This window comes from Squalius cephalus (genome assembly GCF_949319135.1).
Source record: "Squalius cephalus genome assembly, chromosome: 24".
In the NCBI taxonomy this organism is placed as follows: domain Eukaryota; kingdom Metazoa; phylum Chordata; class Actinopteri; order Cypriniformes; family Leuciscidae; genus Squalius; species Squalius cephalus.
This window is the reverse complement of record NC_137145.1, coordinates 5,765,115-5,790,179: the sequence shown is the minus strand read 5'-3', so window position 1 is coordinate 5,790,179 and position 25,065 is coordinate 5,765,115. Positions and strand designations below refer to the sequence as shown.

General features: G+C 35.9%; 1 protein-coding gene across 2 annotated transcripts in view; it reads left to right on the top strand.

The window, feature by feature from the left end:
* xrcc4 (X-ray repair complementing defective repair in Chinese hamster cells 4) overlaps nt 1-25,065 on the top strand; it is a 37,627-nt gene that overhangs the window by 1,766 nt on the left and 10,796 nt on the right. For both annotated transcript variants that reach the window (XM_079862016.1, XM_079862017.1), the window contains exons 2-6: nt 5,196-5,338; nt 5,436-5,629; nt 18,376-18,542; nt 20,213-20,362; nt 21,614-21,759. In XM_079862016.1, the coding sequence (XP_079718142.1) occupies nt 5,196-5,338; nt 5,436-5,629; nt 18,376-18,542; nt 20,213-20,362; nt 21,614-21,759 (800 nt within the window). The remainder of the gene's footprint in view (nt 1-5,195; nt 5,339-5,435; nt 5,630-18,375; nt 18,543-20,212; nt 20,363-21,613; nt 21,760-25,065) is intronic.

The following is a 25,065-nucleotide window of genomic DNA, read 5'->3' as shown; positions in this document are numbered from 1 at the left end:
GCTAGTACTCAATTCAGCAAGCCATAAATCCTTAGCTTTTGGTGGCCTATGAATATCTCTATTCATGGGTGGATACATTGAGAACATGTTGCTCAGATGCAGAAAAAAAAAAAAAAAAATCTGAAATATGCGAAATGTGGTGTGCAGAACTGCAGATTATTATTTTTTTGGTCTCATGAAACCTTTAAAGTCAGGGTTTGGCTCATATTTCTCGTTAAAATCAAAAGAATTTAAAAAAATCATTTACGAAATTCAAAGTATATTTTGTTTGTAACATTATTTGACAGCTAAACATGTTCACCCCAAATTCTCAGTACTGTAATTAAAAAAAAAGATTATTTTTTTTACTGTAATGCAAATATAATATATTTGATTTAAATTTAAAGCATTTATACATGATTTAATTTACAATGATTTAAAGGAAACTTTTATGTAATGCAGTGATAAAAATTGACTTTCTTCCCCATATTACACTTATTATAATTTGCAGGCATACTGTGTTTAATTAAATTGCTTTTATAATAATTTCCCAAAGAAGAAAAAAATATGTTTAATAATTTTTAATAATATAATTAATAATCTTCTATTTTTTTATTTCGATTTATGGGTGAAACCCAGATATTTCTTCATGATTTTCACTCTTGAGATTTTAGCTTCCACAGCTGTGCAGGACAGAAGAGACAGTAAAACATTTTTTGTGCATATTTCATAAGCAGAGATTGTCAGTGTAGAATGTCAGTCTTGTTTAGACAAGAGGGTTTTGTTGAGTTACTCGTGACCATCTGTGATGGAGCGCTTTAGAGTGGAATGTTTCTTAATTACACCTCAGTCAGTGTCGTTCACAAGCTCTCACATATATTATTAAGAAACCAATAATCTCTTATGACTAGTAGTGTGAGTTTGACCCAGACCTTCTTGATTATAAGTTTTTGTTTTTGTCCATTTTAAAATAGTACAGGCTCACAGGCATTTCAAACAAATGCTGTTCTTATGAACTTTCTATATCAAAGAATTTTGAAAAAATAGAATAGGTTTGCAAAATTATTAAGCAGCACAACTGTTTTCGACATTTACTAGAACAATAAATGTTTCTTGAGCAGTAAATCAGCATATTAGAATGATTTCTGAAGGATGACACTGAGTAATGATGCTGAAAATTCAGCTTTGCATCGCAGGAATACATTTTAAAATATGTTCAAATACAAAACTATAATCTTTCCACAATATTACATGTTTTACTGTGTTTTTGGTGAAATAAGTGTATCCTTGGTGAGCATGTTAACATTTAAATCTTACCAACATCAAACTTTTGAACGGTACACTCTAAAAAATGCTGCGTTGCTTCAAACCCATGTTTGGGTCAAACATGGACAAACCCAACCATGGGTTTAAAAATGTACCTTGGGTCAAGTAACCCAGCATTTTTTAGAGTGTAGTATATGTATTACCATAATTATTCTCTCACAAAGCAAGCAGCAACCCAAGAATATACTCTAAAAGCTGGACTAGGTTTTCATCCACCTATTTTTATGCGATTTTTGGGATAGTGCATAAATAAACGCTGGATGGAAATGCCAAGATGTGCATAAAACACATATGCACTCAGTTGAGGCAGATTAAAAAAAAATCCGAAAAAAAGACATTCGCATAAACTACGATGGACGCATGTTTACCGAATAAATCCCTTGATGCGCAACAAAAAAGTCATGTGACTGCCTCAACAGATCATGTGATCAGAAAACTGGGACAGCATAACTGGACTAACCAGCGGACAATTTCATTGCACAGCATCTCGAATGTTGATTTAATCATTCTGAAATGCCTGAGACAAAGTCTGTCATCAAAATGGTCGGGGATAATTCCTCCCAGAACCGTCTCGCACGATTGTCCTCCCAAACAGCAGGCATCCGCCTCTGTACACAAAAAATAACATGACAGTATTTACGATGAGGTTAAAAGAACCACAGTGGCTTCCTCAATTGCAGAAACTTCTATTTTTATTACAGATATTTTGCACCAATTTCCCATGAAGTGACAATTTTGTTCTCTTGAACACATGGGATGGAAACAGTGTTTTATGTGATATTTCAAAGTCAAATTCGCAACTTTGGATGGAAACATAGCTTGTGACATGCATTGTTTTGCGTTCTCTTCTTCCGTTATCACGCTGGCCCCCACCTAATTCCTTATCTTCTCTCTTTCCCAAATCCTATGTATGGAAAGTGACTTGAGATCTGCTTCACCACCTTCTAGAAGACCAGCTTTATTCTCATCCACCATTACCCAGGCCAGCCAGACGCCGCTGGAAAGATAGCGGCCGAGTCACGCAGCCATAGTCGCTCGCATGTTGGGAATATGGCACATAAAACTTATTTTGTTTGGATGAAACAGGGCTGTGGATAAATGTTTGGGGGAATCAGATTGAACTTCTTGAGAACCGAGCCACGTCTGAACGTTCCACCCTGACCCCATCTTGGCTTCTCAGCCACATCTTAAGAGAATTCTTTGTCTTATTTGTCAAAGCCGCCTTCTCATATTCTTATAGGCTGCATCTGTCATTACCGAGGACGAAAAATCACCTCTGTGCAGATGTTACTGTAGCTAATGAATGGCTGTCCTGTTCCCTTGGTTCTTCAGATACGGCGAGTCAACGACCCCCGCTGTTCCTTTACATTGGCCAAAAGTCACGTCAAAAATAGCAACAATTTGGTTAGTGATGTGTGACGGGAGGGAAACAGATGTAGACTGTTCACTCAGGGTTTTGGACACATTGATTATCAGTTTGACAAGCAAGCTAAAGTCAGTCAACACAGATATACTGCATGTTGTCCTTCACCTTTCCCCTCGCCGCTGCACATTGTCAGCTCTGACCTGAGAGGTCAGATGTTTCTCACACATCACTCTCTGGATATTGCTGACTGCTGTAAGGTCTGCATCCATCTGGTAATGGCCGACCAGTATCTAGAAAGCAGATTTGGCCGGTGACTAGGCAATAGGCATTCAATGGATTTTGCAGAGAGTTCGACAAGTTTTCTGACCGGTGACTAATTGATTCAAGTTTTTAGCTTCTATCAAGAGTATCGTACTTTCAAAATCTTACACACTTTTTACCTTATTTAAACAGGTTTTTCACAAGAACTCAGTACTGCAGATTCAGTCTGTGACTATACTGATATTTTTAAATTAATATGTACAATATATGTACAAAAAAAGAGTTAAATAGAATAATCCAATGTGCTGCTAAACTATTATATACATGACCAATAACTAATTGGCATTAGATTATCATTCTTATAATTTGACTTAAACTACGAGACATTGCAGTTCCTCAATATATATGCCGATTATGTTACGGTCATTTATATAATAGTTTAGCAGCACATTGGATTATTCTATTTAACTCTTTACTCACAGGGTTCTCACACCGGCCGCTCATATTATGTGGGCCCACGATCACAAACTCATCAGTTTTGGGTCACTAAACAAAGGTAATTGGCTTATATCTTAGATGGTCGCATTCACGCGTACTCTATCTAAGATATTTTGTATAGCCACCTTGGTTGTATACACTGGATTTAAAGTAATGTTTTCTTTAGTCAGAGGTCATGACCACTACTACAGATATAAGCCGACCAATATTACTTCTCTGATAGCTTTGGTTTGGTCATGCCATGGTTTCCCACGTACACTTAACTAGAGTAACATTACATTAAACAGAGGTAAGACTATTTAGGATGGTCGAGCAACATTTTGCTGTCCTAAACGGAAATTCCCTTTTTGTCTTTACATCCCAAGTACACTTGATCTAGGGCCAAATATTAACCAGAACTCTAAAATCGCAGTTGGTGAGCCCTATGCTCCACTCAAACTGGATTCTAGTCCGTCACTAATCTGGCGCAGATTTGCGATAACAATGGATACAACGTAATCTACTAAAGTTAATAATTTCAGAATAAATCCAAATGTAAAAATTTTTTATGTCAGGTAAATGTATCATGCCAAATTACATAATCAGTTCAAAGATAATAAATACAAAACATCAAATGCTCTGGAATAAAGAGAAAAGATGCGAACCTGACATTAGAAAATACTTGATGCTGAGTGTCTTGAGCACATTCAGCATCACAGGCTGATTTGAGCTACAAATCGCCCCGAGCCTCTTGATTCATTTCTTTATATACTCAGACCAAGAAAGAAACCTAAACATGTGCTAACAATGGGAATTTGCATTAATCACAGTCTCCAGAGTTGACACCTTTTGAGGACAGGATGTCATTTGCATGAAAGACCCACCCTTCTCTGTAAGCAAGATATCTCTAAACTCTTAAAAACTTTATTACCTTTTGGCTTACTACTTTGGCGATGAGACCTTTGTACCAGTCGCACTGAGACATTTCAAATGATACCAGACATGTATAGTGTTGTATGATAATTCTTCACATTAAACCATATAGATCTTTGGGTGAATTTCAGGGGATCTCAGCATGATAGAGAGATGAGATGGGGAAGGGAGAGAATTGTAAATTGGGAGGTGATCAAATCATGTGTGATCGTGTCTCAAATGGGGATGTTAATATAGCAAGAGAGTTCAGATGTTAATTTACTTTGTTTTCTCAGAGAGTTGCCCTCTCTTCCAGTTCTTCCAGTTTTTCCAGTCTTACACGAGCAACAGCTTAATCTACATTTACATCTAAATTTACGTCAAAAGTTTATCTAGTATACTTTTTCCTCCAATATAATAAAAGCAGAGGGAAATCCAGTGTGTGACACAGTTACAAAAGTTAAATAATTTCATTGCAATCCAGATATTGGTAGAATATATATAGTTTTTATTATTTTAATTTTTATTGTTTTTTATATAAAATGTTTTAATTATATAATAATTATAATAAAATTTTAATTTACAAAGATAAGTAATTCTATAATTATATTTTTCAAAATTATTTAATTATAATATATTATTATGATTATTATACAGTATAATTAAATTAATAGATGTAAAATGAGATGTAAAAGAAAATTCTAATTAACCAAATATTTTAAACAATATACTTATTTTTGGCAGATGCAGATACTTTTGAAGTTGTTGAATTATGTCTGTTCATTTTCACAGATGTAATGAATGTTATGTACTGTCATAATTGTTTTTTGTGTTTCAGCTCTGTGTGATGTTATTATGGTCATGTTTTCTGCAGGTGTCGTAGCACTAGCGTGCGTCAGATCTCCATTTCCTCTGAGCCTCATCGCATTTTCTTTCTCAAGCTAGAGTGGGCTGAGGATCTCGGATCCGGCTTCATAATCCTTCTCTCCGATGGCGTCTCTGCGTGGAGTGGTGAAGGTAGGAAGTCAAATGATCACATTTAAATGACATCGACATCTTTCAAAACTGCTTTTGGTTTCAAACCACATGTCCCTTGCTGGGGTTGATTGGTTAGTTTCAGAGGAGGACGTGTCCCGTGAAGCTCAGGAGATGGAGCTGGAACGAGAGCGGTATGTTGGTGACCTGCACCTGGCTTTGACCGGAGAGGGCCCGGCAGCGGAGGGGGAGTACAACTTCCAGCTGACACCTGAGATACCCAGAAGCCCCCGGCTGCAGCTGTCTTATGAGAAGGTGCAGAACGACATCTCGGTGAGTGGCACGCAGGACAGAGTGATGTAATAGTCTCACTGATTGACACGCGCTTGCCCAGTGTGCAGACAGGGTTCAAAATGAACACTCGCAGAGCGGAGCAGCAAATGCAAAAAGTTGGCCGGACTTTTGATTAAAATATTCTCCAATATAATAAATGCGGAGTGAAATCTAGTATGTGACAGTCACAAAAGTGAAATAATTCCATTGCTATAGAGATGAAAGTATATTTTTGATTAAAAATAAAGTAAAATACTTACTTATTGGCTGGGAAGAGCTTTTTATGTGAGGTAACTTTGTTCAACGCCTGTCTGTCTGTGTCCCATCCATCCATCCATCCGTCCGTCCGTCCGTCTGTCTGTCTATGCGTCCATCTGTCCATCCGTCCATCTATATCAAAAACATTTATATGTATTTTTTTTATTTTTTTATTTCTAATTTTAGATGGATGGATGGATGGATGGATAGATAGATAGATAGATAGATAGACAGATATTTTTATACATAAATATGAGATGCACAAATTGTTAAATCATTGTTTGATCACTTTTTTTGTTTGTTTGTTGCTTGTTCGTTCTGTCGTTCATTCATTTGTTCATTTATTCATTACTTTGTCTCGACCATTGGTCTTGTTCATCTTCATGAACACATCTGTTGATTCTGTCTGTTCTGATTCTGTCCATCAATTTTTCATTCTTTTTCTTGTTCATGCTCTTGTTCGTTCGTTCGTTCATTCATTCTTACGTCCCTCTCCTCCATCGGTCTCGTTCCTCTATGGGAGCACATCTGTTTCATGGATAAGGGAAGCACTGCGCGATTTCTGCTTGCTTGAGGCTCTCCTGCAGTCGTGATTGGCCAAAATCACTCTCAACACTTAACCATTCCCAGAGAACTACTGCTCTTTATGTCGAGCTTTAAAGGAGGTTCCCCTCGTTTGATCTCTTGCCAAGCTCAAGGGTGCCAAGAACTCCAGTGTCTGGGAAGTCTTCGCTAAACTCTAACGTCAATACATAGATCACCAACCAGATCCAAGTATGTTTTTTTCACTCTACTGCATTTGTTAATGTTAAATTTATCCATCATTTCCATCTGTGTAGTGTGAATGTAGCAGAAACGGTCTGTTTGTAGTGCAATTGTGCGGCATAATTATTGAAGCCTGGAGAAAGATGAATCTGACATAAGGTTTGCTTTGTCTAAAACGGGTCTCAGGAGAGAATTCCTTCACTCTGAACGTCTCGTTTCGAATTCAGACCTGTCTTACATTGAAGCCAGTTTTGCATGCTCATTATTAATGGAGTAAGTGGGGGAGCCTCTTTAACATGAGATGTTTTCAAGTAGTATTGGAGATGGACAGATGCGCTATATATATATGGATAGACAGGGCTCCAGACTGTGACCTTTCTTCTTGCTGGTGCGACAACATTTTGTTAGAGGTCACACTCGTGCCACCACCACGTTGCCCAAATGATAAGTGCTGCCATTTCTGTTGCATATGAAAAACATCAAAACGAAATGAAAGTGGAACGAAACCGCGCTTCTCGTTTGAGCTGCGGACCATTATCAGCACAGAGTCAGACCAGCGCAAGCTCAGAACAGGTTTACTTGCGGGCCAATCTTGATCATGCAATCAGACATTTCAATTCACAGCATTAATAATAATATTGCTGCTAGATCTAGTGAGAGGCATTCAAATTCGGTGCAAAATTCTTCCCTAATAAACCATAGATATGATATCATACCATACAGCGCTGACATGGAAACCAGGAGAAACACTGTGCTATGAGTAAACGGGTTATAGAAGGCTTTTCAATCGACAAATCGACAACATTCACCATGGATTTAACATTGCAACGCTAACTGTATCCATGGTATTGTGGAAGAAATATTCAAATATTTTTACATTATTCATTTCAGGGTTCAGGGACCTTTTGAGAGTGAAATTCAAGCATTTTTAATGCTTTTTTTAAGCATCCAATTTAAATGTTATTTTTAATGTGATGATCAGAAATAAAAAATATATTTTTTATATATTTAAACGATTTTTACATGTTACCGTTGTTAATAAAAGTTCATTTTTATCTGCATCTCAACTCAAGCTCAGTGCTTTACTGTCAAATGTGCTAATAAACATGTGATATTAAAAGTTACTGCACTTATTAATGCAAAATAATAGTCATTTTTTATTATTTATTAAAAATCCCCCCCCAGCACCAACAAATCAGGTGCTGGCGCCTCCATGTGTAGAACTTAGCGGCACCAGTGCTACTGCTCTCAAATGGTAGTCTGGAGCCCTGATAGAGAAATATCATAGACACATGGGAAGGGCTCCTGTGACTTGTGCTAAAGTACAGAAACAAACCCTAACACCCTGGCCATTCACATTCATTTGGCAGTAAATACATGATCATTTGCACTTTATAGGCTACTTTTCTATAGCATCTACACGCCATTTCCTTACATTTCTTATACGCTACTGTTCAAACTTTTGGGGTTGGTAAGTTTCACAAAAGTTCACAAAGTCTGCATTTATTTGGTAAAAACACAGTAAAAACTGTGATTTTGGGAAACATTATTACTATGCAAAATAAAACAATTTATAAAAAAGTGAATTAAGTATTTTAAAATGTAATTTATGCAAAGCTGAATTTTCAGCATCATTACTCCAGTCTTCAGTGTCACATGATCCTTCAGAAATCATTCAAATATCAAGAAACATTTCTTCTTATTATTATTATCAATGATGAAAACAGTTGTGCTGCTTAATATTTTTATGGAAACTGCGAAAGGTTTTTTTTCAGGATTCTTTAATGAATAGAAAGTTCAAAAGAACTGCATTTATTTGAATTAGAATTTTTTTGGAACATCAGTGTCTTTACTGTCACTTTGATCAATTGAATGAAGGCCGGAGCAAAAGCACAACAATATGGAAATGATTTTGATCAAAATTATAATGAAATAGACTGTATTGGAAAATGTAAATGTCTCCTGAATTTTGATGGCTAAATGGTATTTCTGTCCTGTCCCTCTCAGAACAGACTTGTGGCCCATTTTTGGGTCGTGACCCTCCAGTTAAGAACTGATATATAAAGAGTGCAAAAGTGTTGTAATGTAAGTTGTTTTGTAGGCTTGAAAATCTGGTAAAATTGTTCAATTATCTGTTATTTTCTTAAATTTCACTAACACCCTATTGCTCAACTCGACAGACGTAATCATGTAATTTTCAGCATTAAGTTATTTCTCTTTTCTTTTTCGTTTTTGCTGTCACAGCAGAGGTGACTAATGGAAATGGCAAGTGTCTATTTGGGAAAAGGGAAACTGACTCTCGGCAAGAGAGGGAAGTTTGGCCAAATGCGTAATTTTGTGTGAAAGAGTCGTCATTAGGTTGCTTGTTGACATTTGTGTGGACTTATGTAACATTGAATATTGCTTAATATTCTAACAACCTGCAGTAATGATAGCAGTATTATAGTTACACAAGTGACACAAAAAATCAATATCAAATAAATGCTGTTCTTTCGAACTTTCTATTCATCTGCGAATCCAGAACTGTATCGTGATTTCCACTAAAATATTAAGCAGCTGTTCATATTATCAGCATATTCCAATGATTTCTGAAGGATCATGTGACACTGAAGACTGGAGTAATGATGCTGAAAATTCAGCTTTGAATCACAGGAATAAATTACGTTTTGAAATACAGTACCAGTCAAAATTTTGGAAACATTACTATTTTTAATGCTTTTGAAAGAAGTCTCTTATGCTCATCAAGCCTGCAGTTAAAAAAAAAAAAAAAAAAAACAGTAATATTATGAAATATTATTACAATTTAAAATAATGGTTCTCTTTTTTAATATACTTTAAAATGTAATTATTTTTGTGATGCAAAGCTGAATTTTCATCAGCAAGTACTCCAGTCTTTGGTGTCTTATGATCCTTCAGAAATCATTCTAATATGATGATTTATGATCAATGTTGTAAACAGTTTTGCTGCTTAATACTTTTTTTATAATCTGAGATACTATTTTCAGGATTATTTGATGAATAAAAAGTTAAAAAGAACTGTATTTATTTAGAATAGAAATCTTTTGTAACAATATACACTACCGTTCAAAAGTTTGGGAACAATAACTATTTTTTTTTTAAAGAAATTAGTACTTTAATTCAACAAGGATGCGTTAAATTGATAAAAGGTGATGGTAACGATTTATGTTGTTAGAAATGTTTTTATTTTGAATAAATGCTGTTTTTATGAATAAATGCTGTTAACGTTTTACTCATCAATGAATCCTGAAAAAAGTATTCCAAAAAAATATATTAAACAGCACAACTGTTTCCATCATTGATAATAACTGAGTATCAAATCATCATATTAGAATGATTTCTGAAGGATCATAAGACACCAAAGACTGGAGTACTTGCTGATGAAAATTCAGCTTTGCATCACAAAAATAAATTACATTTTAAAATATATTAAAAAAGAGAACCATTATTTTAAATTGTAATAATATTTCAGAATATTACTGTTTTTTTTTTTTTTTTTTTTTTTTAACTGCAGGCTTGATGAGCATAAGAGACTTCTTTCAAAAACATTAAAAATAGTAATGTTTCCAAACTTTTGACTGGTACTGTATATTACAGTTATTTTCAATTGTAATAATATTTTTACTGATCAAATAGATCAAAAGGTCTTTAAAAACATTAACATTAAACATACCGACCCCAAACTTTTGAGCTGTGGTGTATTATGTGTAAGTGCACTGAACTGTGGTTATGAATTAGGCTAACAGAAAGCTCCAGCTGTCCTCTTCTTGACTTTTGAGTGTGTTTAGGGCTTCTGTAGCTTCCCACAAGCATGTCTGAGCTCCCACGCTATAGTTTATCCATTATTATGCTCTTGAGTAAAGCTGTTTTGGACATTTGACGGTTCTCTGCTTCCTTGGCTCCAAGTACGCCTTAAAAATCTGGACCTGTGCTGAGTGTTATTGTGCCAGTGTTAGGTTTTAGTAAATATTTGAGGTAATTAATGGACTGCTGAGACACAAGCGTTCTGTTTGATATTAAATATGACCATATCGAACAGCTTTTATCATGGCGGTGCTTTTAAAAGTCATCAACCAAGTTTTTATTGTTAGCTGTAAAGGCGAGCTAAGCTGTGCAAGCAAGACTAAGACGAGCAGACCCCTAATATAAGTATCAAACTTTTTTTTTTGTACTTCAGACATGAATGATCCGTCAAATCTTGCCGCTTGTTGCTCCTGAAGGGAAGTTACTTTCTAAGTAACGACAGACTGTTATTTGTTTGCGGTTTTCTTCAAGCTTCCAGTGTGGTGGTAAGACACAGCTGCAGTGTTCTTCAGTGCAACAGCTGACAGAAAACCCTTAAAGAGTCCCATGCAAATGTTCAGGTTTGGGGTTTGGAAAAGCAGGTGTTTGGCCTGCCAGGACAGCTCTGACACAAGCGTTTGAAGACGGCACTTTCATTACAGTAACCCTCTAAAGACTTACGGACACCCTGACTTCTGTTTCCTAAAGCATGTATTACACCTTCACAGATGTTCCTTACCGGTGGGCCCAAATACAAACAGGCATTTTCTTGAACAGCCGAGGTTGCACGTCTTGATGACATAGTGGTATTCCTACTACAATGCCAAAAGGATATTACACATTTCACTAGTAATGGTTGGCCAGATTTGGAAAAGAAATATGGTAAATGTCTATAATAAATCATTAAAGGGCCATATCATGGTAAATTGTTTTTATCACTCTTTTTAAATAGTTCAATATACTATACACAATATATAATATACTAGAATTTAACAATAACAACCAAATCTACACTCTGACCATTTATGAAAAATAAGCTGCAAATATGGTACAAAAATCATTGTAGTCAAAATCACGAGCTCATTACTATAAGACATATATAACTATACAGATGATTAAAAATGGTAACCTTTTTTTATTTATATATTTTTTTATTTATATTTTTAATTTTATAAATGTGTGTAAAAAAATAAAAATAAAAAAATTAATATATATATATATATGTATATATATATATATATATATATATATATATATTAAATAAATATATTTTATAATAATTGATAAAAAATAATGTTTATTAGTGTTACTAAGAAAGTTACTACAAAACATACACACACACACACTGTTTGGAATAATCAAGATGAAATAATCAAGATAATAAAATATTTTTTAAAGAATTCTCTTATGCTCACCAAGGCTGCATTTATTTGATCAAAAATACAATAAAAAGAGTTATATTGTGAAATATTATTACAATTTAAAATAACTGTTTACTATTTCTATTTATCTTAATGAATAATTTATTCTTGTGATGCAAAGCTGAATTTTCAGCATCATTCCTCCAGTCTTCAGTCACATAATCCTTCAGAAATCATTCTAATGAAGATGTATAACAACATACCTGTATAATTACTAATACACAACGTAATTAGCTTATATAATATATTTGTATATTGCTTTTTTATAATTTATCAAAAAATTCGGTTTATTAGTGTTATAGAAATTTATTACAAAACATTGCCTTTTTCGGTTAAAAACAGATGTGCAGTGATGTAAACGCTTTGATGAAAGAACATCAGTTCCCATGGCCGCTGCCAGGAGCACATTTTCCTAACGGAGTTGGTCCTGTAGCTCTTATCGTGGCGTGATAGGGCACACGGCCGCTCCGAGGTGGCATGAGGTGAGGTTGGTGAGGAAATGAGGATCTGATTGGTTTAAATTGGAACAACCATGTGCTTAAATGCTTACATCTGTACTGAAGTATTTGATTTTTGGACTTTCTCATGGTTTCTCAGACAGATACTAGTGCCAAATTAAAAATGATATGATCCGGTTTACTCAAATAATCCAGCAAGTAAACAGCAAACATGAGGGATTTTAAATGTTTCCATGGGTTGGGTCTCAATGCCTCCACATCTTTGTAAATGCTGTAATTGTTATCAGATCCACGTTAAGGGGGACTGCTTTTTTTTTTTGCTCTTGTTTCCTTCGCTGTTAATTGTTTAGCACTTCTCATGTGTTGACGCTGAAGCGAGTCTTTTTGTGGCACATGTGGAAGCGCTCCTGGCAGCGCGTGGAAGATCACAGCTGTAAACTAGCTTGACACTGATGCTCTGCATCCCTGAGCTGGGCTACACAAACTCTTATCCAACACATGTGGATGTGTTTAAACTGAGCCGTCATCAAGTAAACGGTTCTCTTCACAGTGACACCGTTGAGAATTGTATACACGTGTTATGTTTATTAGTCCATTTCTTGATAATAGAGTGTGTATTATATAGTATGATAATTAGTATGTACTGGTATTTAAAATAATTTAATTTCACTATACATACTTTGACATTTTTTCCAAAATAATAACTAAAGACAGTAACAATTTAACACTGTAAAAAAAACTCTAACCTCCCCAACTCAAAATTTTCTAGTGACTGGTCACATCAAAATTTTTCAATTGGCCCAAGTGAAATTCTGTAAATTTAATTTGATAATTTACAGAAGTTCACTTGGGCCAATTGAAAAATCACTGGAAAATCACTTGACCAGTCACTGGAAAAGTTTGAGTTGGGGAGGTTAGAATTTTTTTACAGTGAACTGATGTTCAGCTGTCCTTTTTAATAGTCAATTTATTTTCAGATCATCAGTCATCAATCTCGTTAAACACTCACAGACACAGAGATGTAGCTTTAACTTCCCCGAGCTGATTGATCACTGAAAACCCCACAGTTATCATGTTTTCAGGCCATTTCAAGTTTGATTTTGGCAAGACAAAGCGGTGATATCTAAGTAGCTGAGTTGTTTACTTAATTTTTAATTAGTTTTCCCATCAACGCCATCATTTTGTTCATTCTCGATCACGCACGAAAGCAAGATTTATCACACAAACCAATCGTATCCAATCATAACCAATCATATCCAATAACAGCGCAGTGGCAGGGACTTTCCTAGCCTGGATGCCAGCCGAACTTAGCCCCGCCCACAACATTTTTAGGTCAGGAAGTCACATTCTGACTAGAATCTGAGTATGACGACGTCAGGCTAGGACTTTCCCCCATTCATTCTCAATTACCCCCCACTAAACCCACTGCACGCTTTAGCCATTCACACAAAGCGTGTTTTTCCATTCTGCCCTACTTTTCCTTTGTTTTTCAATATAAACACACACTAGACGGACGTCTTTAACAGTTGCGCTAGCATCTTTTGCAGCCTTAGCGCATGACACTGCATTCTTAAAATGCGACGCTCAAGATAAAATGTGTTAAACTTAAAAAAAAAAAAAAAGTTTCTAGACCTTGCGCTTTTTTTGTTCCACTGACCTGCGTCACGCGTTTTTGCTGTTTGTGTAGTAGAACAAAAAAAGTGTGTGATCCGACCCTAACTTTACCTGCAGGTGTCGCTGTTGGACAGTGTTACTTTAGAAAAATTAGTGATTCGTACACTTTTTAATGTCATATTTTGTAACATTTCAGCTTTTTTTATTTTTGTTTTTATTATTTTCTCATCCAATTCTTTGAGGAGGCACTGCCACCCTCGCCTCCTCTGAGGAAACACCCCTGATATATTAATGTGCAATTTAATATATGGCATTAAAATATGAAATATGAAATCTCTATTTTATCTACTGCTGACCTAAAAGTGCCCTGCAAAGCCATCTTTGCTCATAGTTTCACTGGAAGTTTACTGATGCACATTTTCAACATTTTCATGTGACTTTTGTATGTGAAACTTTGGGAGGTCCGAAGCGCTCTGTGTGTGGTAGTGTGTTTGTGGCACCTAGAAAACGAGTGTTCCCACAGGGACAAACGGAGATCGGTTCCCAGCGTCCTCTCGGGGATATGATGGCATCTGCTCTGGGTTCTGCCGGCCACTTGACTGATTGCAGAGATGAAACCGTCTAATACTTTCCAGACCATCCAGCCATGTTCAGAAACAAAGCTGGCTCTGTTGAGAGGTCACTCTTAGTCACTCTTTTGGGGGAACGTTTCGTTTCCTTAACTCCGCTGGATTACGGTCATGTTTACCTCATGTCCGTCATCAAACCCACCAGTATTCCTCATTTGAAGGGGGTGTGTTCTACTTTGCTTCTTTTCCAGCCTTTTTTAATTCCCTGAAACACCTTGATTGTAGTCTTGAGTTTTCTCCAGGAACGAACGCGTCGCAATATTGCACATTAAAATAATTCCCGCCCAAGGATTACGCAAAAAAAAAAAAGCCAACCAATCATAGTACACTGATCTTTTCAGAGGGAGGGGCTTCATAGAGACAGGAACTAAACAGAGCGTTACTGACAGACTGGAAAGAGAGGAGCTGCAACAATAGGCGCGTTTCCATTATAGATTTGCGCAAAACTTTTGCGATTTTGTTTTTCTAAATATCGACAAAAAGCGATTCCGAATTGACGGCGTTTCCAATAACCGATGTTATGTGACTAAAACTTCATTTTTTCCTCTTGCAATAAATAAAATCATTCCAAAAACCATGGCAACGGACGTTGGTAGGATTATGTACTATATCTCAGCCACTGCACTAGCCATTATTATTAATCGAAGGAGATGTATGTGTGTTTTCCAAGCATTAATGATAAGGAACGACCCTTATTATACCGGTACTTGTGAGCGGCACATTTGAGGTGTTTCTGGGTGTTTCTCCCTCATATCTGCTGCGAGGTCTTGATTGTGGCATTTATTTGAGGTTTAGAATCCATTATTCATGTAATTCTTTTGTCTTATATGAATTTAATAAAGAACTCTGTCTCGTATTCTGTCCAAACACACCGCGTCATCTACGTCAGGTGACCTGTAAATGCGCAAAAACTGTTTCCATTGCAGTTTTGCGAAATATTGCTTTTTCGAATTGCCTGAAAAACCACCTCATGCGAGCATAAAAACTTGTTTGCGATAAATGGGAGTTTTTGCGAAAATGACGTGTTTCCATTGGGTGTATTTTCAATTCGCAATTTCAATTTGCGCAATTTGAAGGGTAATGGAAACGCGGCTAATGTCAAATATGTGTTTTTTGAACATTCAAGCATGAAAACCTATACTAGTAGAGTATTAATAGATAATATTAATATCTATCTATTTGTATTAATAATATTAATACAAAAAGTATTACTCTTGACTTCAGCTCTAAAGTTTGGCTGCCTTCTCATGTATTGTGTGATATAAATAAAATATAATTCAAATTGCTTTTATTTATATATATGTGTATATATATATATATATATATATATATATATATATAATGCCACTTCTTAGTCATAAGAGTTTCTAATAGCAATTCAACTGACATCTGTGTCTCCAGAGTTTGGCTTCTCAATGTTAGATCAGATGAATCAGTTCTCTCCAGGTTCGGTACACAGAACTGTCCAAACAAGCTCTCTGAGACGTGGAAGTTCTTAGCTCATCATTTAAAGGCCTCGGTGTGAGTGTTGCTCGCTGGTACGTCAGATTCTGGCTGGAAAAGGTTCCATGTTGGATCTCTGGTTTACTGCTTGGTAAATGTGACAGTTGCGTCAGAGCTGGTGTTTGCTATTGCGTTCTGTGTTAGAATGAAAAATCTGAGTGGTATGGTGAGGAATTTATTCATCCCATGCATGTCTTTCCAAATCCATTTCACTTTCTTCTGTGGAAAAATGCACAAAAACACCATAAAAGGAGTTCGATTGACTTGTGTGTTGGAATCTAAAAGGCTTCTGAAGCAATTTGGTAGTAAAAAAAAAGTAGTAAGTGTAACTTTTAATCTGTTCCTCACACGTAGCATTTCTTTGACGAGCACGAGTAGAATTGACTACTTTTACAATATTTGTGCTGCTTTTTCCCCTTTTTTTTTTTGGAGCTTGACAGCATCCATCCTCATCTGCTTTCATAGAATTTGAGCTTCCAGGAAATCCTTCTAAACTTCTCCTTTAATGTTCAGTGGAAGAAAGAAAGTATTACAGGTTTTGAATGAGTTCGGGTGAGTAAATGATGGAATGACGAATGTTCATTTTGGGGTGTGAAATGGTACCTGAAATGTTCTCAAGGAAACAATCAATGACCTATTGTGCCTTTAGTCAAGACTCTTAACTTCCCATTTCTCCAAGATGATTGTTCCTGCAAGTGCTTTATAAGTCAATTTAGATAAAGTGTGTGCTTAATGACTACATACAGTACTAGAGTCGTGCACAACAAGGTCATAAAGATTTGCTTGATTGTTCCCACTGTCTTTTACTTAGAGCTGTCAAGATTAATAGTCATTTATAGTACAAAAGCGTTTGATTAAGACAGTCTCAGTAGGTTTACGGCAGAAACTTCATTGTGTTCTCAGGTCTCTGTGAGGTCTGTTATCTTCAGCGCTCTTGTCACCCTTATCATTCACAGACTGGCACACTAGAGGCCGAGCGCCCGTCCCTCATGTATGCTGTCAGTTCATCTATTTGAGGATCAGAGACTCGCTGTCGCTCATTGGCTCTCGCCACAGCGGTTGGCTTGTCTTATCGGTACAAGAGTCCTGGCTGGAAGTCTCTGTGTTTGTCCAGGTGGTTGACAGAGTTGGGCAGTAAATCCCTATAGCGTCAATTGAATTCTTCAGTTGTATAATTCAAAAGCATTATATTCACTATCCACCTACATTTGACTTTAAGGTTTTATCTGTGCTGAAATAGCACTGTGCCATACATATTTAATTTCAGTAATTTGTCTGCGAGTAATTTTTTTTTCTGTGAATATGTACCCATTCTATGTATTATTATGAGTAATTATTATATAATTATATTTATAATATTTTACTTTTTATATTTTTTATGACTTATAATTATTCAGAATTTATTTTATTATTTAAATGTATTTTATATACTTATTTTTTATTTATAATTTTTTATTTTATAATTATTAATTTACTTGTTACTAATTCATATACATATTTATTTTTTTATTTGTATTTTTTATTTGTATTATTATTTATTTTTATTTCTTTAATTATGTATTCATTTATTCATTAATAATTGTATTTATTTATTTTAATTAATTATTTCATTATTTATGTAATTATTTATTATTATTATTTTTCTTTCTCTTTTTGCTTAGTTATTACAATTTATTTATTTATTTATTTTTTACTTGTTATTAATTTATAGTATGTATATATGTATATATATGTATGTATATATTATATAAATATATAAACATATTTTCAATACAAAAAATATTATATATAATGTTGCACGATTGTCTGCTTTCTGAAAGGAATTTTATTTAATTGAGGTGTGTATATTTTTGTACATTTTTTAGGAAATGTACCAAAAGTTAAAAAAATCTCCTTGTATAGTCATGGGAATTTCTGTTTTATTATTTCTAAAATATTCAATGTGCTTGATATTACCGTAGTTCTGATTTCTGAGTGAATTTGTTCTTAGTTGTTCATTTTCCAATGAATCAGTCAAAAGTAAGGATTGTCTGAATGCCGTAGAAAGCAATGGAAATGTACTGGTCATAAATAGTGAGAAACACATGGTGAAGTCGAGTACACTTTCAGCAGGTGCCTGGAGTGATGCGGCACATCACAACTCCGAACTCAACAAATAAATCTGTCTGTCTGTGGGCACAGTTCTCTCTTAGTCAATCTCCCTTGTGTCTACAGCCAGGATGCTAATGCTAATAGCTGATCGGCAGGTGTCTCCTCAGGTCTTCTATTATTAATCTCACTCTCTCTTTATTTCTCAGTTCAGGCTCGGCGTGGTGGAGCTGCAGGCGGTGCCTGAGTCCACTGAAGTCATAAGGGAGCTCATTAGTCACGGCCTGGAGCAGAGCGCACGTCTACGGGCCAAAAACCAGCACCTGCTTGAGGAGAACCAGAAGCTGAGGAGAGAACAGGAACACATCACCAAAGAGTAAGTCCACACCATATCAATACTCCCAAACTCATTTAACTCTCACAATACTGGAAAAACAGATGTTTGGTATATATATTGAGCTGTTCACTCATACACGTGTTCACGCTTACATTATGATCACGCTCTTATTCATGCAAATGCTTTTAAACAAGTGCGCCGAGACACAAAAGAGAACACAGTGCTGGTGTGCGTCTGCGAATCTCCTGTCTGTGTGAAAAGTGCGCACTGAAAGCCACTTCAGACAGCGCTTGCACGGACAAAAACAAACAAAATTATGCCAAAATGCCCGTTTTGTTTATCCAAGCAAGCACAGTCTTAAATGAGTTAAATTAAGTCTTAAATGAAAATGGGATCATGTGCGGCAGGTCTTAAAGTGACAGCAGCCTATTAAACCCACTGCTGTTTGTCATTAAAGGAGTAGTTCACCTTAAAATGAAAATTTCCTGATAATTTATAATAATTTACTCCCCCCAATGCCATCCAAGATGTCCATGTCTTTCTTTCTTCAGTGGAAAAGAAATTAAGTTTTTTGAGGAAAACATTTCAGGTTTTTTCTCTAAACAATGGAGTTTAATGGCAACCAGAATGTTGAAGTTCAAATCAATGCAGTTTCAAAGGGATCTGAAGTGCTTCAAAGGGCTCTGCACGATCCCAGCTGAGGAATGGGGTCTTATCTGGCGAAACGATTGGGCATTTAAAAAAAAAAAAAAATGTATATACTTTTTAACCACAATTGTTCGTCTTGTGCTGGTCTGCGACGCGCCACAAATTTTTTTCTGTAATTAATCACGATTAATATATATATTTTCTAATGATTTTTTAGGTTTTAAAACTGTTATTTAAAACTAAATTATGATATTTTGTTGCTTGAAACCTCGACTATCTTGTAAGTGGACTACAAAACATGAGGAATATGTTCTCGATTTATTTCTTTGTTTCTGGGAACATCCACAACCTTTTTTTTGTTAATGTCCAAAACTAATTTCAAACACAATAGTGTGATTACACAAACCCTTCACCTGTTCATGATTACATCTTCCTCATGTATTACCCTTTCCCCTCCTCATGATCTCCCATGATTGTTTGACCATCTTGTTTGCGTTTTTTAAACGTTACTAAGGAAGTCCAAGTACACAAGAGGGCTTTAGTTTGTGTTTGCTGTGATACTCGTGTTAAAAGAGGGAACTATAGATATGTGAACAGTCTATTTGGCTGATTTGGGGTACATGACGCATTCAGGATGAGTGGATTTTGCCGCACAAGGGAATCCTGGGCCAACCTGATGAGAAGCTTGTCTTTACTTTCTTTTCTTGTTCCCCATGTGCTTCAGTCTTTCCTCTCTGAGAAACAACAGCATTGACATCACTGACTAGACTGTGCTGCACTTTCTAAAATCTCCCAAAACCAGAATTATAGGGAATTAGTATTGCTTCCCAACACTGACGGCACTTTATTGGCGTGTGTGTACTTAGCAAACAATTGCCACAGGTGTCTGAGTTCAAAGACGCTCTTAAAGTTTTCCATATTAAGTAATAGAGTGTTTATACCACACAAAAAAAAAATTGTGAGTAATAAAAACACTCTCATAACTAAACATTTCCACGCGATCGGACGTCTGTGTGACCAGGGAGACTGTTTGGGTGTGTTGGTCTTTACCCTCTCCACAGGATGGAAAGATACGTCCAGGGAAAGGAGACGTTGGAGAGAGAGCTGTACAGTCGCTTTGTGCTGGTCCTAAACGAGAAGAAAGCCAAACTCAGAGCCCTGCAGGAGAGAGTCAGAGAGCTAGAAGAATCTATAGAAGAGAATCGACTGAGGTAAAGATGTGTGCCAAATTTCATTATGATACAACCTCACATGAAGCAGCGTTTGATTGCAAGCATTTTTTCAGTTCAACTTTTTCCTTCCCTTATTATGAAATGCCCGTTTCCTTAGGTAATCCCATGATGATCTTACATTGATGAATATCACTTCCAGTTTTGTGTTGAGCACATTTTCCCAGCTGTGCTTATAATTAGAATATTTTGGTGTAAAACAAAACTTAAAATGAATTTTGTCCTTGTTGACAACTGTAACGCGATAGAAACCTTAAAACGTTTAGGTACAAACAAACTCAAGAAGGTTCAGTCCATCAGCATTGTGCTCTTGATTAAGACGCTGAAATAATAAAGGAGTAGAGTCTGAATGCCCATTCACACCAAGAACTATAACCATAAAGACTATATTAGTGTCCACACCAGCGGACGACATCGTTCTGTTTATTCTAAGCTCTTGCTTGTCTGTCGCTTTAAGTGCTTGAGCTCTTTAAAGTAGGATGGATTCTGATTGGCTGTCAATGTTTTTCTCGTTCAAAAGCTAGATAAAATCGTTCTGAAAGTGATTTCAACGATATCGTTTCTCTGTGCCGTTATAGTCACAGTTGTGGTGTGAACTCTGCTAGACTTTTATATTTAGAACGATTTTTAGAAGTTTATCGTTATCTTTATAGTTATCATCCTTGTTGTGAACAGGCCTTACTTTCTGCGCCATTTGAAAGAAGTGCAAAAATAATGATTGATTTCAAACAAATTGTTCTGCCTATTTGTTCACTGCCGTTCAAAAGTTTGGGATTGATAATTTTTTTTTTTTTTTTTTTTTAAAGAGCCATGTTGTGAAATATCATTATTTAAAATAGCTGTTTTGCATTTTAATATATTTTAGAATGTAATTTATTCCTTTGATCAAAGCTGAATTTTCAGCATCATTACTCCAGTCTTCAGAGTCACATGATGCTTCAGAAAGTTCAGAAATGCTGATTTTCTTGCTCAAGAAACATTTCTTTTTAATATCAATTTTGAAAACAGTTGTGCTGCATAATATTTTTGTGCAAACCGTGATTTTTCAGGATGAATAGAAACTTCAAAAGAGCAACATTAAGGCATACCTTACTGACCCCAAACTTTTTAATGGTTGTGAATATTAAAACAAATCACGGAAACTTCCCACCGAGTGCAGAACAGAACAAAATGTCATTAGTTCTTTCAATGCACATGTCTTGTTAACATGTTGTACCTACTGTTTACTCTTAGAAAGAAGAAGCCAGAGAGTGAAGACCACGAGGCGATCGAGACCGGGGCAGATAAGAGTCCTGGAGAAGAGAGCGATTACGGAGGGAGTACAGAAGACGAACAGGAGGCTGAACCCACACGCCCTGACCCAAAGCCTCTTACACAAGGTGATTCTTCTAAAGGCTGGCACACACTAAAAGATTTGTAAAATGTGAGAGACCACAAACATGATGATAAAAAAAAAAATCATAGATTTAATGGTTTTGTTCCTCCAATGTGTGGAGTGCTGCGATGTGACCATGACACAAAACCACCAAATCTCGCAAAACCTCTCGCGGTCAAACGTGACTTTAGAGTAGACAAAACATTTCGAGAAGAAATGGCGATAAAATTGTTCGGACTGAAATTTTTGTGTGCCTTTACTTAGGATTGCCCAAAGGGGAGAATTGGGCACAAAATCGGCTTAAAGGAATAAAAAAATAATAATTTCTATTCTTTCACTAAAACAAACAAACAAAACAAAAGCATATAGGTTAGGTTGTCATTTTCAGGTTGATGTTCTTCAGTGAACTACTCCTTTAAAGTTTTCAGAGAGCCACAATTTCAGATGCACGTGTCTCAAACGTTGTTTGTTTAAATGCAAATTACTGCTGAGATTTTCTCCGTCTGCTTTTAACGAAGCCTGTGATTAGTTTGTGGAAATTCTCATTCTTCAGCTTAGTTGACTCATTCTGAGTTGATTTGTTCTCAAGGCTCTGCAATATTGTGTTCATTGGGCATGTTTGCAAAGTTAACAAAGTTTGAAGTCAAACTAGATGAGCCTACAAACTGAATGTGTGCCCAGAACATCAACTGAAACTCATATTTTAGTATAGTTTAGCAAAGTGTAGAGAATTTAGTGGAATTTCGTCCAAGAAAGTTCAGGTTGATGAATGACAATATGATGCTGATTTGATCTATAGTGACTCTGGCAAGCAGATGAAAGCTCAGCATCAACATCTTGACGTAGAGCTGGACAGAATGACAATACCATCCAAATGGTAGAAATCGACAGAAAAAAACATGAAAGAATTCAGCAATGTCATCGAGACAGAACTAGCCAAGCAACATCTCAAATTGGCGCATTAATGTGGAATTCAACTTGTGTGCGATTACAGGGTTGTGTATATCAAATATTGTACAATTTACGATTTGTATATTGGCTTTTTAAGATGTTATTATTACTCTTGTGTGTTATACGATGTGAAGCAGCTGTTCTTAAACTGATATCAGTCTTGTTCATTTATAAATAATCTTATTTTTGGGTTGCATCCATCAGGTAGAGAAAACAATCTAATAAAATAGTGTATTTTTCATTTGTAAAGAATTTAATTCACTGGATTATCCATTATAGGCGTCACTGCATGACCCCTTAACCCCTTTTTGTTCAAAATAGCTGTATTACATATACAGACTGTGTCCGAAATCATCCCCTACACCCTTAAATAGGGCTATTTGAGGGAACAGCCATTTGTAGTGGTGTCCGAAACCATAGTGGATGTTATCAAATGCACTCATTCAATCCCATAATGCACCGCAGTAACGAGTGTACAACCGATGTATGCTCAATGGCTAGAGAATACCCAAAATGCACTGTGAGAGTCACGTGCCGAATGAATTCGATGAAGTCCAATGTGGGTACAGCGTAATATCATACAGGTATAAATTCCTTTTTAATTATTAAATTGTTTAATCTAGGTTTATACATAGTTTCTTTTCATCTTGCTACCGGAGCTGCCGATTTGCTAAGTTTCAAATGATTCACTCACTTGTTTTCATTCACTCCTTCAAGTGGACTAATGTAGGGAATAGTCGACGAGGGTATAGGGGGTGATTTCGGACACAGCCACAGTCGGTAACATAACACTTCTTATATTGTAGTATTTGTACCAGTAAAGAAATATTACAGTGTAAAGTAAAGGTGGGCTGAAGCAGCATATTAAACCTTTGAGCCAGAACTAAGACGGCATACAGGTTGTTCGTTCCCTTAGCCCTCCTTTGCAATTGTCAGTCAATGCTTACTAAGCTATGACATCATCTCCTAGAATAGTTGTTCCTTGGCAACACGGTGAGCTTTTGGTGGATTTCGACATCGGGCTACTCAAAGACCGTATTTGGGGGCTTCAGGCCGTTGAGTCAGAGGTTTGAGGCACAGGAAGGGAAATGAGGTGGAGTCGCACATGATTTAGTCTGCGAGTTGCTCAATTTCTCTGTTTTCTCCCCTGTGTAAGCTCTGTGGAGTAAAAGTGAAAAGCTAGAAACCCCCTTCTTTAAGGTCATGTGACCCTGTAAACAAGCTGAATTGTAATGTATGGTTGCTAGGTGTGAGCTTCTTTGGCTTGGTACCTCAGACGGTGTCCTTTCCCTTTCTCATCAAGCATGATGCAATGGTTTATGTTTCAGAGTGTGTGCTTGGTAATGTTTTTGTAGCTTTAGTCTTTTTTCTCCACTATAAAGTTTACCATAAGGGTGCAGTACATGAAGCATAATTGAAAGAGTCTTTAATGTGGTTAGGATGTTTGTTGCACCAAATAACGCAAGTCAAACCCTCCCAGTTTCATAGTAATATCTGTCCACCAGTGTATATTAAACTCATGTAGATGTAAACAACAGCCAGAAACAAGCATGGAAACATGTCTGGCAATGCAAAATGTCAATGAGAATGGCTTCTAGAATAGGTGCTATTTGATTCTTTGCCGTCTCGAACAGTCTCCCACTGTGCTACACTGTCATATCACATGAGACAGATGTTCTCCTGCTGTGTTTATTGCAGTCAAGCTGCATGTACAGTGCTTTAATGTTGAAATGCAGCATGGTTTTAATGCGTTTATGATGTTGATTGTGTTAGCGGAGTCACGTCTTGGCCGGCTGCGTGAAATACTGGCTGTGAGAACCTCTATTAATCCTGTTCAGAGCTATTATACATGCTAACTTTCACAAATAATAAATAATCTTGTCCTTTTTTTAAACAATTGAAATGATTAAATTGCCAGCAGATGGCTATGTAGCTCTCAGATTTAGAAATGGTAATAATCGATCAGGTTGGCTGAATATTTCAGCTTTAAATGAAATGTGTTTGAAAATGAAATGAAATATTTGGCAAATCATTTAGTTAATAATTGTTTTAATTTTTTTTTTTTTTTTAATCAATTATAATTAAGACAAACACATTTTTTATTACATGCTTTTAATAAAATAAACAATTTAAGACATTAACAGTGCACTAACAATTAGAATAGAAGAAGAATAGAAATATACAAATAATTTATTTAAATATATAATAATAATTATAATATAATTAGTTCTGTCAATCGATTTAAAATAAATAAATAATTAATTGCACATTTTTCTCTAATCAATTGCTCCTAACATTGAAGTTTTCAATATATTTTTATGTTGTAATAATTTCACATTTAAACTCCAAATTAATGTTG